Source organism: Somniosus microcephalus, chromosome 5 (assembly GCF_052327205.1).
Source record: "Somniosus microcephalus isolate GS21.2 chromosome 5, FLI_Smic_1.0, whole genome shotgun sequence".
Taxonomy (NCBI): domain Eukaryota; kingdom Metazoa; phylum Chordata; class Chondrichthyes; order Squaliformes; family Somniosidae; genus Somniosus; species Somniosus microcephalus.
The window spans coordinates 299,715,174-299,731,911 of NC_140991.1; the positions used below are offsets into that span (position 1 = coordinate 299,715,174).

The following is a 16,738-nucleotide window of genomic DNA, read 5'->3' on the forward strand; positions in this document are numbered from 1 at the left end:
GCAAAAACAGGAAGGCAGATTATTATCTGAATGGCAATAGATTGGGAGAAGGGGAAGTGCAACGAGACCTGGATGTCCTTGTGCACCAGTCGCTGAAGGTAAGCATGCAGGTGCAGCAGGTGGTTAAGAAGGCAAATGGTATGTTGGCCTTCGTAGCGAGAGGGTTCGAGTACAGGAACAAGGATGTCTTGCTGGAGTTGTACAGGGCCTTGGTGAGACCACATCTTGAGTATTGTGTGCAGTTTTGGTCGCCTTATCTGAGGAAGGATGTTCTTGCCATGGAAGGAGTTCAGCGAAGATTCACCAGGCTGATACCTGGGATGGCAGGCATGACATATGAGGAGAGATTGGGTCGATTGGGCTTATACTCGCTGGAGTTTAGAAGAATGAGAGGGGATCTCATTGAAACTTATAAAATTCTGACAGGGCTGGACAGACTAGATGCAGGAAGGATGTTCCCGATGGTCGGGGAGTTCAGAACCAGGGGTCACAGTCTAAGGATAAGGGGTAAGCCATTTAGGACAGAAATGAAGAGGAATTTCTTCACCCAGAGAGTGGTGAACCTGTGGAATTCTCTACCACAGAAGGCAGTAGAGGCCAATTCATTAAATATATTCAAGAAGGAGTTGGATATATTTCTTAAGGCTAAAGGGATCAAGGGGTATGGCGAGAAAGCAGGGACTGGGTACTGAATTTGGATGATCAGCCATGATCGCATTGAATGGCGGAGCAGACTCGAGGGGCCGAATGGCCTACTCCTGCTCCTATCTTCTATGTTTCTATGTTATCCAAACCCGCTCACTTATAAGCTACTTGGGTCACACCTAGCAGTTAAAAGTAAATTTTATACAGTTTGTATATGTGATGTCTTATATTTTCAGGTTATAGCTGCCTACTATATACTATCTTGTACTGTACATTGTACCTTCAAAAAAAATCTATATTGTGGGTGCCTTCAGTGATATTGTCAGGCTGAACCATCCTAATTCCTCACAAAGGACAGTTGGTATGCAATTTTCAGTGATTAAACCATTCATTACAGATTACTTCACACATTTTGGAATGCTTTTGTAAAGACACAAAATAAAAGTTACCAAAGGATAGTTTCAGCACCATCTTCAGGCTACTGCGCAGTGGCAACAAAAGACTCTGTAGTTGACCTCCAGTATTGCGTCAGAACCAAAAACGTGTACGATAAGTTGCCATGGTAAATGCACGTACAACACACAGACATCTCCTGGTGATAGCTCTGCAGAACCACATGTGTGACAGCTGACCAATAACCAGCTTCCATTCCACAGTAGTTTATTGTAAGAACGTGGCTGTTGAAATTAAGCAAGAGGACTATTCCCCTTATATTTAAAAAATGAATCTTATGCAAAACCACAAACACAACATAATTGTCACGGTCATCCTTTCAGTATTAGGGACACTGTACATTTTAAATTAAGAGGGTGCGATTTTGAGATATGTATCCACTTTCAGAATCCAATTGTATAAAATATACAGACAGAAAAGTATGCAGTGTTAGCAAAGAAAAAATTAAGCAGCAGCTGACAGTAAGTTTTTATATGAAGTTCTTTAGATCTGTGACTTATTTATATTATATTGCTGTAACTTCACATGCATGCAGCTGGACCACTGGCCAATACTCCTCCTCTTTCCCCCTATGGAAACAGCCTGCTCTCCTTTACTGATGACTGGGTAATTCATATGTCACGGTGCAACGTCCCACGATTTTCACCTTCCACTACAACATCATTAGTTTCTCCCCTCAGTGGCAGTTCAATTGTAATCAACAGCCTAAGTTAAAGTTCCCCTATTCTGCCTCTTTCATGTACCTAGTATTGAAGGAGAATTTCAGCTGGTTATTGCACCAGTTGGTCTTGCAGTCTGTGCACACACAGCTCTGTTCCGTTCACTGGCATGTTCATTTGCACACCAATGTTAACAGCGTGCCAGTGATCAGAGTGGAGCTGAGCATTTGCTGACTGTAAGGGCAGACATTACAGTACCCAGCTGTAAACTTTGTTCAGTCTTATGGGGACAAAGAAAGGCACAACATTGGTACAGGCTGCAGATTAAAATGTAAGTGCCCATCAGGAGAGAAATTGAGACTGACCAGCCTCTTGTAACTGCCTGTGATTTTTGTCATTTGCCCCTCAACTGCACTGTTTTATGTTAATTTTTGCAGTGTCAAATCACTTACCTTACTACGTAATGACCCAGACAAGATTTGGAATTTGTTGTGAGGGAATTATAGGCACAATCCCAGTTTTTAACCACTCTTGTGATGTAGGATATTCGTAATAGCAAGTCACAGCATGACAATGTTACCGCACATAAACCCAGGCTGATTATTAGTAAATGCCAGCATGCCCGAGACACCCAGCTGGTGTTAAAGTACACCTTTAGTGCTTAATTTTTTTTCCTTGTCTTTGTGTGCCCATATTAAAAACTGCTTCTCCCTATTGTACTTGCTGTGAGTATGGGTTAGGGAACACTGGAAGGTGAAGTAATTCTAACCTACCTCACATGTTAAACGGGTAATGACCATGCTGGAGTCCAAACTATAGCATATCACAGACTTCCAATACATTCCCAACTTTCACCCACTTCTCTATGTAAATGGATAATATACATGCTTCCTTGTCAAAAAAAAATAGAATGGAACATCAACTTGTTCAGGTTTTTGATCACAAGGTTGACAGCATTGTACACAAACAGACCTATTATTACAGATTTTCTATTGACAATGGCCCGTAATTTCCGATAGGAGGCTTCCTGCGTGCAGATGCCTCCTATCGGAAAAAAATCTACGGACTTACCTGAGGGCTCCCAAGGTCCAGACACTTCCGCTCCTGGGCCTCTCCACAGTCGAAATGCGCAGGACCACGTATCCCAGGGGCGCATGTGGTTCACAAGCGTCCCTGGGATCACGTGGATGAGGTGAGCCAATGAAAGAAAGGAATCTCCCTTCATAGTTTTGACAGCTTAGACCTGTCAAAAGTATGAATGGGGATCACTGAAAAAACACATCAAAACATTAAATAATTTTTTTTTAATCACATTTTTAAAATGAGTTAAAATTACATTAAATTAAATATTTTAAACAAAAGTTTAATTAAAATTTTTTTTTTTTAAATTGAAAAAAAAATTCAAGTTTTTTTACAGGACTAAAAATAAACTTAACTTTTTTTTAAAGTATTTTAAAATTAAAAATGAGTGAATTTTTTTTATTTTTTTACATTTTTAAACTCTTATGCTGATAAATGCAAGCCTTATGCTTGCTTTTACCAGGCGTAAGATTTTTTAAGGGATTTCAGCGGGCAGAGGTTCTGCAGAAAGCGGAACTCTCCACCCGCAGAGGCCCTTCTCCAGGGCAGGCGTCCGATCTGTCAAGAGGATTCTTGACAGATCGGAAGTGCCAGTTTTCAGCGCATGTGCTTCGCATGCCTGAAACCAGCACTTGAGGACCCTAAGGGTGTGTACACAGCTCGTACACACCCGTAGGGATCGGAAAGTACGGGCCAATTAAGTAATTCAGTTGCTTTTCTCTATAAGTGAGAAACACCTTGCACCCATTGTATTGGGAAAGTTTCAATCTCTTCCTGATTGTGAACAGTTAGGATTAAAGCAGAATCTGATGCACCTAAAAAAAAGCAGTCTGGCTTTCGAGAACAGGACTGCACAGACAGGCAGTAAAGTGGCACGAGAAGACCATTCTGTGGAAAAATGCCCACCTTAGTTGTTCTTCTGCATCTTCTAGCAGTCAGTTGCACAGCATTGTTGATGGTCTGGGAGAAGATCATCTCTATGCCCGCTCACCCATAGAAGCTATGTGTGGTTTGTGGAGACCACAGAACGAGAAGCAAGGAAAATAGATTTGTTATAAACATAAATCTGTTTTAGAGTAGGCCAAATATGTGTGCCAAAAAGAATGCAATGGGATTTTGATTTGGAAAATTCAGTTGCCATTACTCCGCCTCTGATCTGCTTCCCTACCACCATCCCGAGACCAAGTTACACCTGGATGGACCCACAGTTTCCCTCTGCTCTATTCTAGACAGCCTGTGCTATGCTCACCATGGCTCTTCCACAACAGCAGTCTACACTGCTTCATACTCTTAGCTTGGGGCAAAGCCCGTCTATCCTCCACCCCACCTCCCCCCCAGCTAGACAAAAGCTTTTGAATCTCCTCCCTCTTCCTCTCTCCTCTTGCCCCATCCCTTCTTTCAAACACATTTTGCAGGTCTTCTCGTACTCATTCCCCAGCTCCGTGTCCAACAACCCTCTCAGATTCCACTTCTCTAGGGCTCCAGCTGCCTTGGCACAGCTGCTGCACTTGACCTGCTCATCTGCTTCATTGCTTCTGCCTTCAATGTGCTCTCCAAGTCCCTCTGAAGAGGACTATGTCATCAGCATAAACTGTCACTTTTAATGACACCCACCTGGTCACTGACAAAGAATAAAAACAAAGTTGGATCATGCATGTTTCTCCGAGAGTCCTCTGCATAAGTATTGAAATGAGATGATGAATGCGCAGGAACTGGGTGGTGCAGTGGATCAGCATATTGGTTTTCACTTCTGGCTTTGTGTACCCAGCCTAGATTGATGGATTGAAAGTCTTCGCTGTCTGCTGGCTCTAAGAAAGCGGTATGAAACAAGTTTTTGCGGTTTCAGGCTAGCTTCTAGTGTCCACTAGTACAAATTCAGCACTATTGAGTAATTTAATTCCGACAGTTATTTATGACTGATGTTGTAGGATTTTAAAATTCACATAGGTGCAGTGAACTATGCCTATCTGAGTTTGGGATTAAGCCAAGCTACTGTCACAGAATGAAGTAAGCTTTATCCGTAGCTGGTTATGTTACATCTGACATGGGAGAACTCGATATTGACACCGAGTAACCAAAATTAAAGCATCACCTTTTCCAAAACGGACATCCTTGTCAAGCACAAAGATTCAAACAAAAATATAGACAAACAATAATCAACCAGATCCATTTATTGCAACCCTTTGTTTGGATTCTCTGAGGAAATGACCTCACATATCCAAATTAACAATGCACCACAAATTACGCATCAATAGTTCTAGAAATGTCAAGGTCCACTTACTCTGCAATCTCTCTAGCATACCATAATGTATCACAATGCAACAATTTGCTCTGAAAGCAATTTGATGAAATACCAAGTTGTAATTCAGTTGTTGCAACAGATACTCATTTGTTATGGTATCAATGAGCTGCAACATGATTGGCAGTAGAGATGCTGGTCTGCAGCTATTAGATTGTGACTTTCAACTCTTCTCAGAGCTTAGTTTTCTATGCAGATGAGACACATTTTTTTTTTTTAGGGAGGAATGAAATTGATAAACCAGGTAAGAAGCGAGTTGGCACTCCTACCATTGGACTCAATATGCATCCCCACCATCATTGGTGCACTGTGGCTACAGTAGATACTCTCACCAAGCTTACTTCAACAGCACTTCTCAGTCCCTCAACCTCTACCACCAAGAAGGACAAGAGCAGCAAGATTTTGGAGGTGATCCCATGCATCTGCTGCCCTTGTCCTTCTAGGTGGTGAAGATCGTGGGTTTGGAAGGTGCTGCCGTAGAAGCCTTGGTGAGTTGCTGCAGTGCATCCTGTAGATAGTACGCACTACAGCCACAGTACGCCGATTGTGGAGGGAGTCGATGATTAAACCAGTGGATGGGGTGCCAATCAAGCTGACTGCTTTCTCAATCTATATTCTTTGAAATATATCCTTCACTGTGTCCTTATTTAACCATGACACTGCAATACCCATATCAGATTTGTCACCAGCATAGAGCTCCAGATCACTTAGTTTATTCTTAATACCCCTTGCATTTGTCTACCGTATTTTAAAACACTTACCTCCACTGTTCAATGCAGTTGTCCCATTCCTGCTGATATCGCCTGAGGAAGAGAGTGTTTGAAGACCAGGACCTCAAACACAGCACCAAGCTCATGGTCGACAGAGCAGCAGTGATACCCGCCCTCCTGTATGCTTCAGAGACATGGACCATGTACAGCAGGCACCTCAAAGCACTGGAGAGGTACCACTCCTCTGCAAGATCCTGCAAATCCATTGGCAGGATAGGCACACCAACGTCAGTGTTCTCGCTCAGGCTAACATCCCCAGCATCGAAGCTTTGACCATACTCGATCAGCTCCGATGGACGGGCCACATCATCCGTATGCTCGATATGAGACTCCCAAAACAAGCGCTCTACTTGGAGCTCCAACACAGCAATAGAGCCCCAGTTGGGCAGAGGAAACGCTTCAAGGACACCCTCAAAGCCTCCTTGAAAAAGTAAAACATCCCCACCGACACCTGGGAATCCCTGGCCCAAGACCGCACAAAGTGGAGGAGAAGCATCTGGGAAGGCGCCGAACACCTCGAGTTTCTTCGCCGGGAGCAAGCGGAAGCCAAGCGCAAACAGCGGATGGCGCGCACGTCAACCCAAGCACCCCACTCACCCACCCCTTCAACCACCGTCTGCCCCACCTGTGACAGAGGCTGTAGGTCCTGCATTGGACTCATCTGTCACCTGAGAACTAATTTTTAGTGTGGAAGCAAGTCATCCTCGGTTCCGAGGGACTGCCCAAGAAGAGAAGATATCTCCTTAAATTGAATTTATTTTCAACATGTTCACTATGCAGTTCAGTTCTACACTGCCTGTTCTCTGATCTTTAAATATCCCCCTGCCCCCCCAGTCATACCAGTTTATATGCATTTATTGTGGCATGTATTTAACACACTGTAATCATAGCCAATTGCTTACAGCCCCTCAAGTCTTTTCTTAACTCATTAAATGTGTACAAATATTAAATAATGGATTGGACACTGTACAAAAGGTGCACTGTCTATTAAAGAAATATATTATGGTTAAAGTTTATTCTCTATCCATACCAGTTAGTGAACATGCACAGCATTGTTTCAACATCCAGAAGGATAAAAATGTACATTAATTACAAAGCTAACATGCCTCCCTCACTACCGATAACTCAATGCACCATGTGATGTGGCACTGGAATGTACAGACCTGGGTGGTAATTTGTGGCATTAAATGGTACAGACCTGGGTAGTCCCATTTTCAATCTCTGGTCTGTGCTCAGTGTGCTGATGCCAGCCAGGGCAGCAGTGAGGCTACAACAAAAACAGGAATGGGAACCCTGTCTGATTTTCTCCTTCCTAACTCGGGGGTGCTGAGATCAATTGCAGCGTTCCTCCTGCCGACCTGGCTGAGATCAGTTACTTGGCACAGATTGATGACTGAACCCAAAACATCCCTGGTCTGTATGATTCAGCTGTGCTAATGCCTTAATCAGCTGAGCTATCAGGGGCCCCCAAGGCGTTGTCATTTCTGACTATCAGGCAAACACTGCTGAAAGTTCACGTATGCGAACGTCAGATAATGACAGGAATGGCTCAGTTCTCGAGACACTCATGATCGGATACTCCACTGATACTCACTACCCATGGAGAATATGTGCTGAGACAAGACATTAGACAGTCTATGCCAAGGATATCCAACCTACAACTACTGATCCCTGAGCCATGCCATCTATCCCTCAAAGCCCAGCCCCACTCAGTCATATTTGCACTGATGTATCTTACTGACTGGCTTGCCCTTATTGAATCTTGTGGACCTGAAGGTTTGTTAAGGGCTGTTTAGTGCCATTGCCTCATTGGATAAATCCTAATCAAAATACCAAGATCTGTTAATATCAGCAACTGGTTTAATGCAAATGAGTGGGAATCTGGATTTAAACTTTGTGCATGGCCCCCCAAGGTTCACACCTGTGTGGTCCAAAAAGACAAAAGCTTGGATGCCTCTGATCTATCTGTGGATCCAGGTATTGTTAAGTCTGTGTGTTATAATGAGAATTATTACACAGACCACAAGAGTAAACTTTAACAGGTCTTTACTAGTCGAAGGTCAGGGCGGAACTGCCCAATAAATCATTACACAGCACTTATATACCAGTGTGGTCACCACCGGTATTACAGTATACAGCAGCCAAGATAAAGTAGTGCAACCCTTAAAATAGTTCTCTTAAAGGTGGAACGGTTACATACACTACAATCCTCCCTTTTTAGCTTAACAATATATATATTCCCCATTAGACATAACATCATAACATATATACACAACTTCATGTAAAAACAGTTCACAGATTCAGTCTCTCTGGAGGCTTCCTGACTCGGTCCGGATAACGCCTCGGTGGTGTAGTAGTTTTTGGTGGTGCAGTAGGTTCTCTTGGCAAGGTCGATTCGGCTTGAATGCCAGTGTCGGGTTCATCTGATTCCAGTATCACCGGATCGGAGGTAGATACTATGGGTATCTCTGCTTCATCATTAGGCGTATAGAGTTGTGGAGTAGGTTGTCCCTTTTCGGATGACCCTATGATCTGGTCAACATGGCGCCTTATTATGCTTTCACCAATGTCCACGGTATACATCAGCGGTCCTAGTCGTGTGCAAATAGTTCCAGGCTGCCATTTCTCGGTACGGTAGTCCCGGGCCAAAACTTGTTGACCTATCTGGAAGGTTCTAGTTGGCCTTTCATTCATGCCTTGAAATTGCCGGTTCTCTACGTCCCTTCTGATGTTTGGCTTGATCAAATCCAGCCGACATCTTAGTCTTCTATTGAAAAACATCATGGCGGGAGTTTGGTTTGTAACCACATGTGTTGCATTCCTGTACGCCAACAAGAAGTTATCTACCTTATGTTGTAGATTTATGTCTTCATTACCCATGGCCTTTATGGCCTTCTTGAAGGTCTGGACAAACCTTTCAGCTAATCCATTGGTGGCGGGATGGTATGGGGCGGACGTGTAGTGCTTAACCCCATTGTTTTTTAAGAACTTCCTGAATTCTTCGGACACAAATTGCGGTCCATTATCAGAACAGATCTGTTCCGGCAGCCCATTCCTGGCAAATATGGTCCTTAATACTGTGATGGTTTTTTCCGTGGTGGTGGAGGACATCTTTATTACCTCCGGCCACTTGGAGTGTGCATCCACCGCGATTAAGAACATTGAGTCCATAAATGGACCAGCAAAGTCGATATGTACCCTTTGCCATGGAGATGAGGGCCACTCCCATGGATGTAGAGGGGCTTGTGGTGGGGCGTTTTGGACCTTCTGGCATCCTAGACAGCTCTTGGTCATTTCTTCGATGTCTCCATCGATACCTGGCCACCACACAAACGCTCTGGCTAGGTTCTTCATTTTCACTCCACCCAGATGCCCCTCGTGAAGCTCCTTTAGCACTTTATGCTGGAGTTTGGGTGGAATCACCACTCTGGATCCACACATCAAAGTTCCTCGGCACACTGACAGCTGTTCTCTTCTTTGCGAGAATGCTGGCAACAGTGGTTCGCCATGTGCTGGCCATCCCTTCACCGTTAAATCGTAGACTCGTGAGAGAGTCGGGTCATTTCTTGTTTCCTTTTCGATCGTAGAATTTGTTACTGGTAGACATGCCACTATGGTTGAGTGGAACATCTCCACTGGGTCCACTGTAGGCGCCTCTTCTACTGTTGGCAACGGTAGGCGCGATAAACCGTCAGCATTCCCATGCTGTTTTGATCCTTTGTATTCTATGTCATATTGGTGTGCCCCTAGGAAAAGGGACCACCTCTGTAGCCTTTGCGCTGTCATAATGGAAACGCCCTTTTTAGGGTTGAATATGGATACCAACGGCTGGTGGTCTGTCAGCAGTGTAAACTTCTGGCCCTGCAGGTAATGATTAAACTTCTTTACTCCCCACACCAGGCTGAGAGCCTCCCTATCTATCTGAGCATAGTTGCGCTCAGCGGAGGTCAATGATCTGGATGCAAATGCGACTGGTCTTTCCGAGCCATTTGGCAACTTGTGTGAGAGTACTGCTCCAATACCATAAGGAGAAGCATCACAAGCTAAACGAATAGGTAGCGTTGGGTTGAAGTGAGCCAACACTTCCTCTGAGGTGATCAATGCCTTGCTTTTGCGAAAGGCCTTCTTACAGTCCTCGCTCCACTTCCACGGTACTTCTTTCTGCAAAAGAGCATTCAGCGGGTGCAGCACCGTGGATAGATTTGGCAGAAACTTATGGTAATAGTTAATCAACCCTAGGAACGACCTCAACTGGGATACATTTTCCGGAGCGGGAGCCTTCACAACAGCTTCGATCTTGTCAGGTGACTTGTGCAGCCCCTCCTGGTCAATGACATGACCACAGTACGAGATCCGTTTCTGAAAGAACTCACATTTCTGGCGATTAACTCGAAGGCCATATTCCTTCAACCTGGTGAGCACCAGTTTCAAATTTGCAAGGTGTTCCTCATCGTCATCTCCTGTAATCAGGATATCGTCCAAGTAACATTGAGTGCTTGGAATTCCCTGTAATACCTGCTCCATGGCCCTCTGCCAAATTGCTGGAGCCGAAGCCACTCCAAAAACCAGTCTATTATATCGATACAAGCCTCTGTGCGTGTTGATTGTGAGATACTGGCGCGACTCTTCCTCAACTTCCATCTGTAAGTACGCTTGCGCCAGGTCTATCTTGGTGAAGCGTTTCCCGCCAGACAATGAAGCAAAGATATCCTCAATCCGCGGAAGCGGATATTGCACCATATGAAGCACCGGATTAACTGTGATCTTGAAGTCTCCACAGATGCGGACCTTCCCCGGTTCCCCCGGCTTGTTACTCGATGAACGCTTCATGACGGGAACAATGGGCGTGGCCCACTCACTCCAGTCTACCTTAGACAGTACTCCTGAATGTTCTAGCCCTTCCAGCTCAGCTTCCACAGCAGGTCGTATCGCATAAGGTACCGGTCTGGCTTTGAAAAATTTTGGGTTTGCATGTTCTGCAATCTTGATTTTTGCCTTAATTCCTCTCAGTGTTCCCAGTCCCTGTTGGAACACCTCTTTAGCCTCATCCAATATTCTGGACAATCGTTCAGGTTTGACATCTTTTTTTCCGGAATCTACCGTTATTGCGTTTAGGGAGTGCCAGTCCATATTTATTTTCCTGATCCACTCCCGTCCCAGAAGTGGTGGACCTCCCTCAGGTAGTACATATAAGTCCATTCCTTGGTGTTCTTTGCCCTTGTGTACCACCTTGACTTTTATCTTTCCGATGGGGTATACTCTTTGCCCCGTGTATGTCTGCAATACTATCTTCGTATCCCGTAGGGGAATATGTTTGAATAACCTTTTGTAATCTTGCTTATTCATGACCGTCAACGCCAATCCGGTGTCCAATTCCATCTTCACTTGGACTCCTGCTATCTGCAGTGTGACCCAGATAGTTTGTCGGTCAGCTTCCTTACTCACATTGTGAATTCTCAGACTACCCAGTTCCTTGCTGTTGGAGTCTGAATCTGAATTCTTCTCAGCCACCTTATGTACCTTTCTGCACTTTTCCTGCGGTGACTTTTTGTTGCTGGTCTTCTTTCCTGACCGGCATACTTTAGCTATGTGACCAAGCTTGCCACATTTTCTACATTCCTGGTTTTTAAACCAGCATTGGTTCTGATCGTGTGTTGTCTTTCCACAACGATAACATTTCATTGTACCCAAAGCCATTTGATCTACGCTGAGTACCGCTGCCTTCAGCTGCATTTCCGCCGTGCCTCTCGCTGCGGCTTCGTGCGATGCTGTAATAGTGACAGCCTTATCAAGTGTAAGATCATTCTCTTCAAGCAGCCGCTTTTGTGTTCCTTCTTTCGACAATCCACACACGAATTTGTCGCTCAGTGCCTCTGTCAGGCTTTCCCCAAACTGACAGTGTTTCACTAGCTTACGCAGTTCAATTAAATACTCCGCGTTGCTTTCCTCTTTCAGTTGCGTTCTCGCATAAAATTTAAATCGTTCCGCTAACATCAGCGGTGTGGGGTTCAAATGATTTTTCAGGGCAGCAACAATTTTAGCAAAGGTCTGATCCGCCGGTTTAGCTGGTGATAGAAGATGCTTCAATAGCCCGTATGTCTTCACACCCATTGAATTTAGTAAGGTTAGTGCTTTATCTTCATCTGCTATTTTATTTGCCTTACAACATATCTCTATGCGTTTTACATACGTGGCCCAATCTTCAACATCGGAATCGAAATCGTTGATGTTACCACGCTTAGGCATCCTCACAATCTTCTTGAGAAACAAAAAGAAATTTTTCTTTTATTTTTTTTTCAAAATGGCGGTTTCCCGCGCTTGTCTTCTTCCCCCGCCTACGAAAATGGCGGCTTCCCGCGTTTGCCTTTCTCCCCCGCTGGCTGTAATGGCGATTGCTGCGTTCGCCCTCCCCAGCGGTTTTCAAAATCGTGCCTCCCAGCCCCTCTTGCAGTCCGGTCCTTTCCCCCGGCTGCGGCTGAGTTCTCCGCGGTTTTTTAAAATTTTATTTTCCCCTGCGCCTTACGCTGTCCCGGTCGCTGCGCCTCACGGCCTCGGTAGCTGCCCGGCCTTTCTCACCGGTCGCGGTCGAGCTCTCTCTCGACGCTGTTGCGTCTCCCAGCCCGCTTGCAGCCCGGTCTTTTACACCGGCTGCATTTGCATTCACCGCGGCTCCCGTGCCTTACGCTGCCCCAATCTCAGCGCCTCTGGCCCCGACTTCTGTCCGGCTCTTTTCCCCGGCCGTGGTCGAGTTCTCCGCCCTTATATCCTCCGTTTTTCCCTCCCCTACTTCACAGTCAACGTGGCCGACTTGCTGCTCGTCGCTGATCGGCTTACCCACCACCGTGATAGAAGGGATGATCACTGCCTGTTGCTGATGGAAGGCTTCGTGTCAGAATTCTTCCTTTGCTCTGCAGACCCGAGTCTTTTCTCAGCAGAATGATGAGGGCGGATGCCTCCTCTCAATGCCCATCAACTGCCTTGGATGTATCTCTGCCGCAGGGTAAGATCGTACTCGTCGCCACTGTTAAGTCTGTGTGTTATAATGAGAATTATTACACAGACCACAAGAGTAAACTTTAACAGGTCTTTACTAGTCGAAGGTCAGGGCGGAACTGCCCAATAAATCATTACACAGCACTTATATACCGGTGTGGTCACCACCGGTATTACAGTATACAGCAGCCAAGATAAAGTAGTGCAACCCTTAAAATAGTTCTCTTAAAGGTGGAACGGTTACATACACTACAGGTATGAATTGCCATTATTAGGGGAAGGGTAACAGGAGAAAATCAGAGGGAAAATATTGAACATACCCAAGAAGCAACGTTTTGCTGCTGACAACAATAACCATATCACTGTACATGTTGCAGCCTGGTAGTGCAGTGTATTTAAATGCTGGTGCACTTTGCCACAAAGTAAGTGCTTGCCCACAGATAAGGAGTGAGGCACAGTTGCATAGCTGCTTTTAATCACCTCCTAGCTTCCTGCTACAATGAAGTACTGTCTGAGGCTAGGGAACAGGACCCCAGCTTGAAAAGAAAAAAAGACAACTCAGTTGAGCACTGCTTATTATACCAGTGCGAACTTTCAATTTCCCACAGCAGCCACCCTTGAGTGACATTGTGAATTTAATGCCAATTTTGCTAAATAGGATTCTCACATCTGAAAAGACAAAACTGCAATTAGACCAATAACTACACAGGCAAAAGAGGCCAGTAAGATTCATTAAAACCTGTATTCTTTCACAAGAACTGAAGCTAATAAGGTAAGTAATGCATAAAAATAAATACAAATCAGAATGATCACAGTGTTGTTACCTCCCTACAATTCTTTCCCTCTTCCCTCTGCCTACAAAGAACAGAGAGACTCCAAAAGCATTTATTTATACATTAGAGCAAAGTCATGAATATAAAATTGCAAATATGCAGCAAAATTAAAAAGATGTATAGGTACAATAACTGCTAGTTATCTCATGCCCAATTGTCTCAAGGTTCAATTTAGCATCTTATGCGGTGCACATACTGTTGCAATGAAGACAGAAATAGTTATTCATATTAGGTTTCAACAAAAGACTTTGAAAAAAGGTATTAGCAACATCTATTTAAAAAGGTTAGGACAGCATACCAAAGAATCTTCAGTGCAAGATAGCTCACTCTAGACACAGAATCACATAATGGGCCTGAATTTGCGGTCGGAGACTTCCCGCATGGAAATGCCTCCGATCTGCAAATAAAATCCGCCCCTACCTTTTGCCTCAGGATCCATGGAGACTCGCGCTCCTGAGCCTCTACGCGTAGGCATGTGTAGAGGCCCACGTATCCCGGGGTGCAGGTGGTTTGCAAGCGCTTCTGGGATCACGTGGGCCGGCCAAACCAATGAAAGAAGGGAGAATCCCCATTCATGCTTATGGAGATTCTGTACATAGGGAATCCCCATAAGCATGAATGGGGATCACATAAAAAACATTTACATATCAAATAAATTAAAAAAATTACATATTTAAAATTAATTAAAATACAAGTTAATTCAACATTTAAAACAAAAATTTAGTTTTTTGAAAAATAAATGTAAAGGGGCTAAAAATATCCGTAACTTATTATACAGGTGTTTTAATGTTTAAATAATTGAAAAAAATGTATTTTATATTCATTTAAACCCTTAGCTGGTAAAAGCAGGCCTTGTAATTGACTCTGCTTATCTGCTCCTCTCAAATTCATTCTGTCGCTCTCTATTTTTCTTCCACTTTGGCGTCTGACCTGGGTGGTCCTTTGTGGCATGAAATAGTACAGACCTGGAGGTGTTTAAAATCATGAAAGGCCGGGACAGAGTAGATAGAAACAGGCAGTCCCAGTGATTGAAGCGATCTAGAATGAAGATAGCGAGCAGGAGAAGTTTTTTTTACACCGAGGATTTGTGAGGTTGTGAACTGCATTACCAGAATTAGTGATTAAAGCAGAGGCCATGTCAATATTGAGACCAGGTTTGGTCGGCGGTTGAAGGAAAAGGGGATAAAGGGATATGTGAACAGGATGGGCACAGGGGACAAGGACTACTGCTCGTGTGGAGGATAAACACCAACTAGTTGGGCTGAATTGCCTGTTTCCGTGTTGCAATTTTATATGTAATTCTGTGTAATTTAATTCTATAAATTGATCTTGGGCTGTTTCATATCATCTCCTCCGTCATCTGACCAGGACATGTCACTCCTAATCGGTGCCCTGCATTATGTAACCTGAATTCCCTCTGTGTCCATTCGTGTGTGCATTTTAGCTGCCGCTCTTGACCCAAGCCCACTGAGTATATTTCCCTTTCCCCCCCCTCTTGGCCCTGTCACAACTGCTCTTAGCATCCTCAGGCGAGGCAGAAAAATCAACCCAAGTCCTCTCTGCTAATTGATACCCAATGACTGACTATCAGAATTAAGTGACTGTAGATGCCAGGTGAAGATAGGATTAGACTTGACAGGAATGTTCCAGAGGTCAAATAACTCACTCTTTGGGATCAGAGGTCAAGTATGAATCGCTACCTTCAAGCAAGAGGAGTAAAGGAAAACAACAAAATCCACTTAAAATAATTAAACTTATTTCCCCCTGAATTGGCTGAGGGAATAAAAGTGTTTGTTAGGGGAAAAAACTGAGTTACAAAATTTCCAATATTATTGGTACTGGTACTGAAGTTGTGGCAGAATATAAAGGTTTTATTCGAGTGACCAGGTTGAAGATCCATGAAGCTACTCAAGAATATAAAGTCAATAGCACATTTCATACTGTTCAGTAAAGGTGTCAAAAGATAGAACAAATTGCACAGACACTTGATCATGACAAATTGCAGGTTTTCCCATCCGTAAACCATAAACATCAGCAGCATCAGCACAAATATTCCTTAAATTTACTCTAGGCTTACCTTAATCCACAAGAGGGCAACATCTACTGTACCTTAGTGCCAACCTTCGCTTTGCAGAAACGACCAAGGATTTTTAAAACTAAGTACATTTTTTTTTTGGTTGGAATACATACCCATTCATCTCTCCGATTGTGTTGCATGACTCACTAGGCATATTGTCTGTTTGAAAGGGCAGAAGACATGCGCAGGAGCTTCATCAAGACACACTCACATGTTTTCCCCCTCTGATGGAGTGATATGTAGTGTAACAGAATTATTTTCTCTGATGGAGTGATATGTAGTGTAACAGAATTATTTTCTCTAACATTAAACCTGTTTATATTATGACCAATGTGGCTATCATAAGGAACTCCAGGGGCTATTTCTACAGCACTGCTCCATCATGTAAAAACTTCTCTATTTGAACATATTAGGAGTTGAACTGTCAAAATTTGCAAAAATGTAACTATCAGTCTACATATTTAAATGACAAATTCTGACCTATACTCTAGGGGAGCAATTTGGGAGTACCTTCACCAAGTGGAATGCAGCGGATCAAGAAGGCGGCTCACCATCACCTCTCAAGGGGCAATTAGGGATGGGCAATAAATGCTGGCTTTGTCAGTGACGCCCACATCCCAGGAATGAATATAAAAAAAATTCTACATCCTACCACTTACTTTTCCTGCTTAATTCTTCTTTAACTTTGCATGTATCACTATTGCGCCTGTCCATTTTTCTCTCTTTTTCTTGACTGCTTTTATCTGGCACCAAAGTACTGAAGACCCCAAATGTCTTAAATTTTAAGTTGTCATGAGAGGTTAAGCGTTCACATGCACGGATTCGAGGCAATGGAGTATCCATAGTGGGAAACATTTTGGCAGAAGTAGCTAAAACAATTTCACAGTGAAATTCATACTTTCAAAGCCCCAATTACCAAGCCACTCTCC

At 43.9% G+C, this 16,738-nt stretch overlaps 1 protein-coding gene across 2 annotated transcripts in view; it reads right to left on the reverse strand.

The window, feature by feature from the left end:
• The window catches only part of LOC147117859 (LYR motif-containing protein 4-like), a 252,117-nt gene that overhangs the window by 27,303 nt on the left and 208,076 nt on the right, over positions 1–16,738 (reverse strand). The window contains exon 3 of one of the 2 annotated variants that reach the window (XM_085989240.1): positions 3,744–3,837. The exons of the other annotated variant lie outside the window; for it this stretch is intronic. Coding sequence (XP_085845366.1) covers positions 3,766–3,837 — 72 coding nt within the window. The 3' untranslated portion in view covers positions 3,744–3,765. The remainder of the gene's footprint in view (positions 1–3,743; positions 3,838–16,738) is intronic. 2 annotated transcript variants of the gene reach the window in all.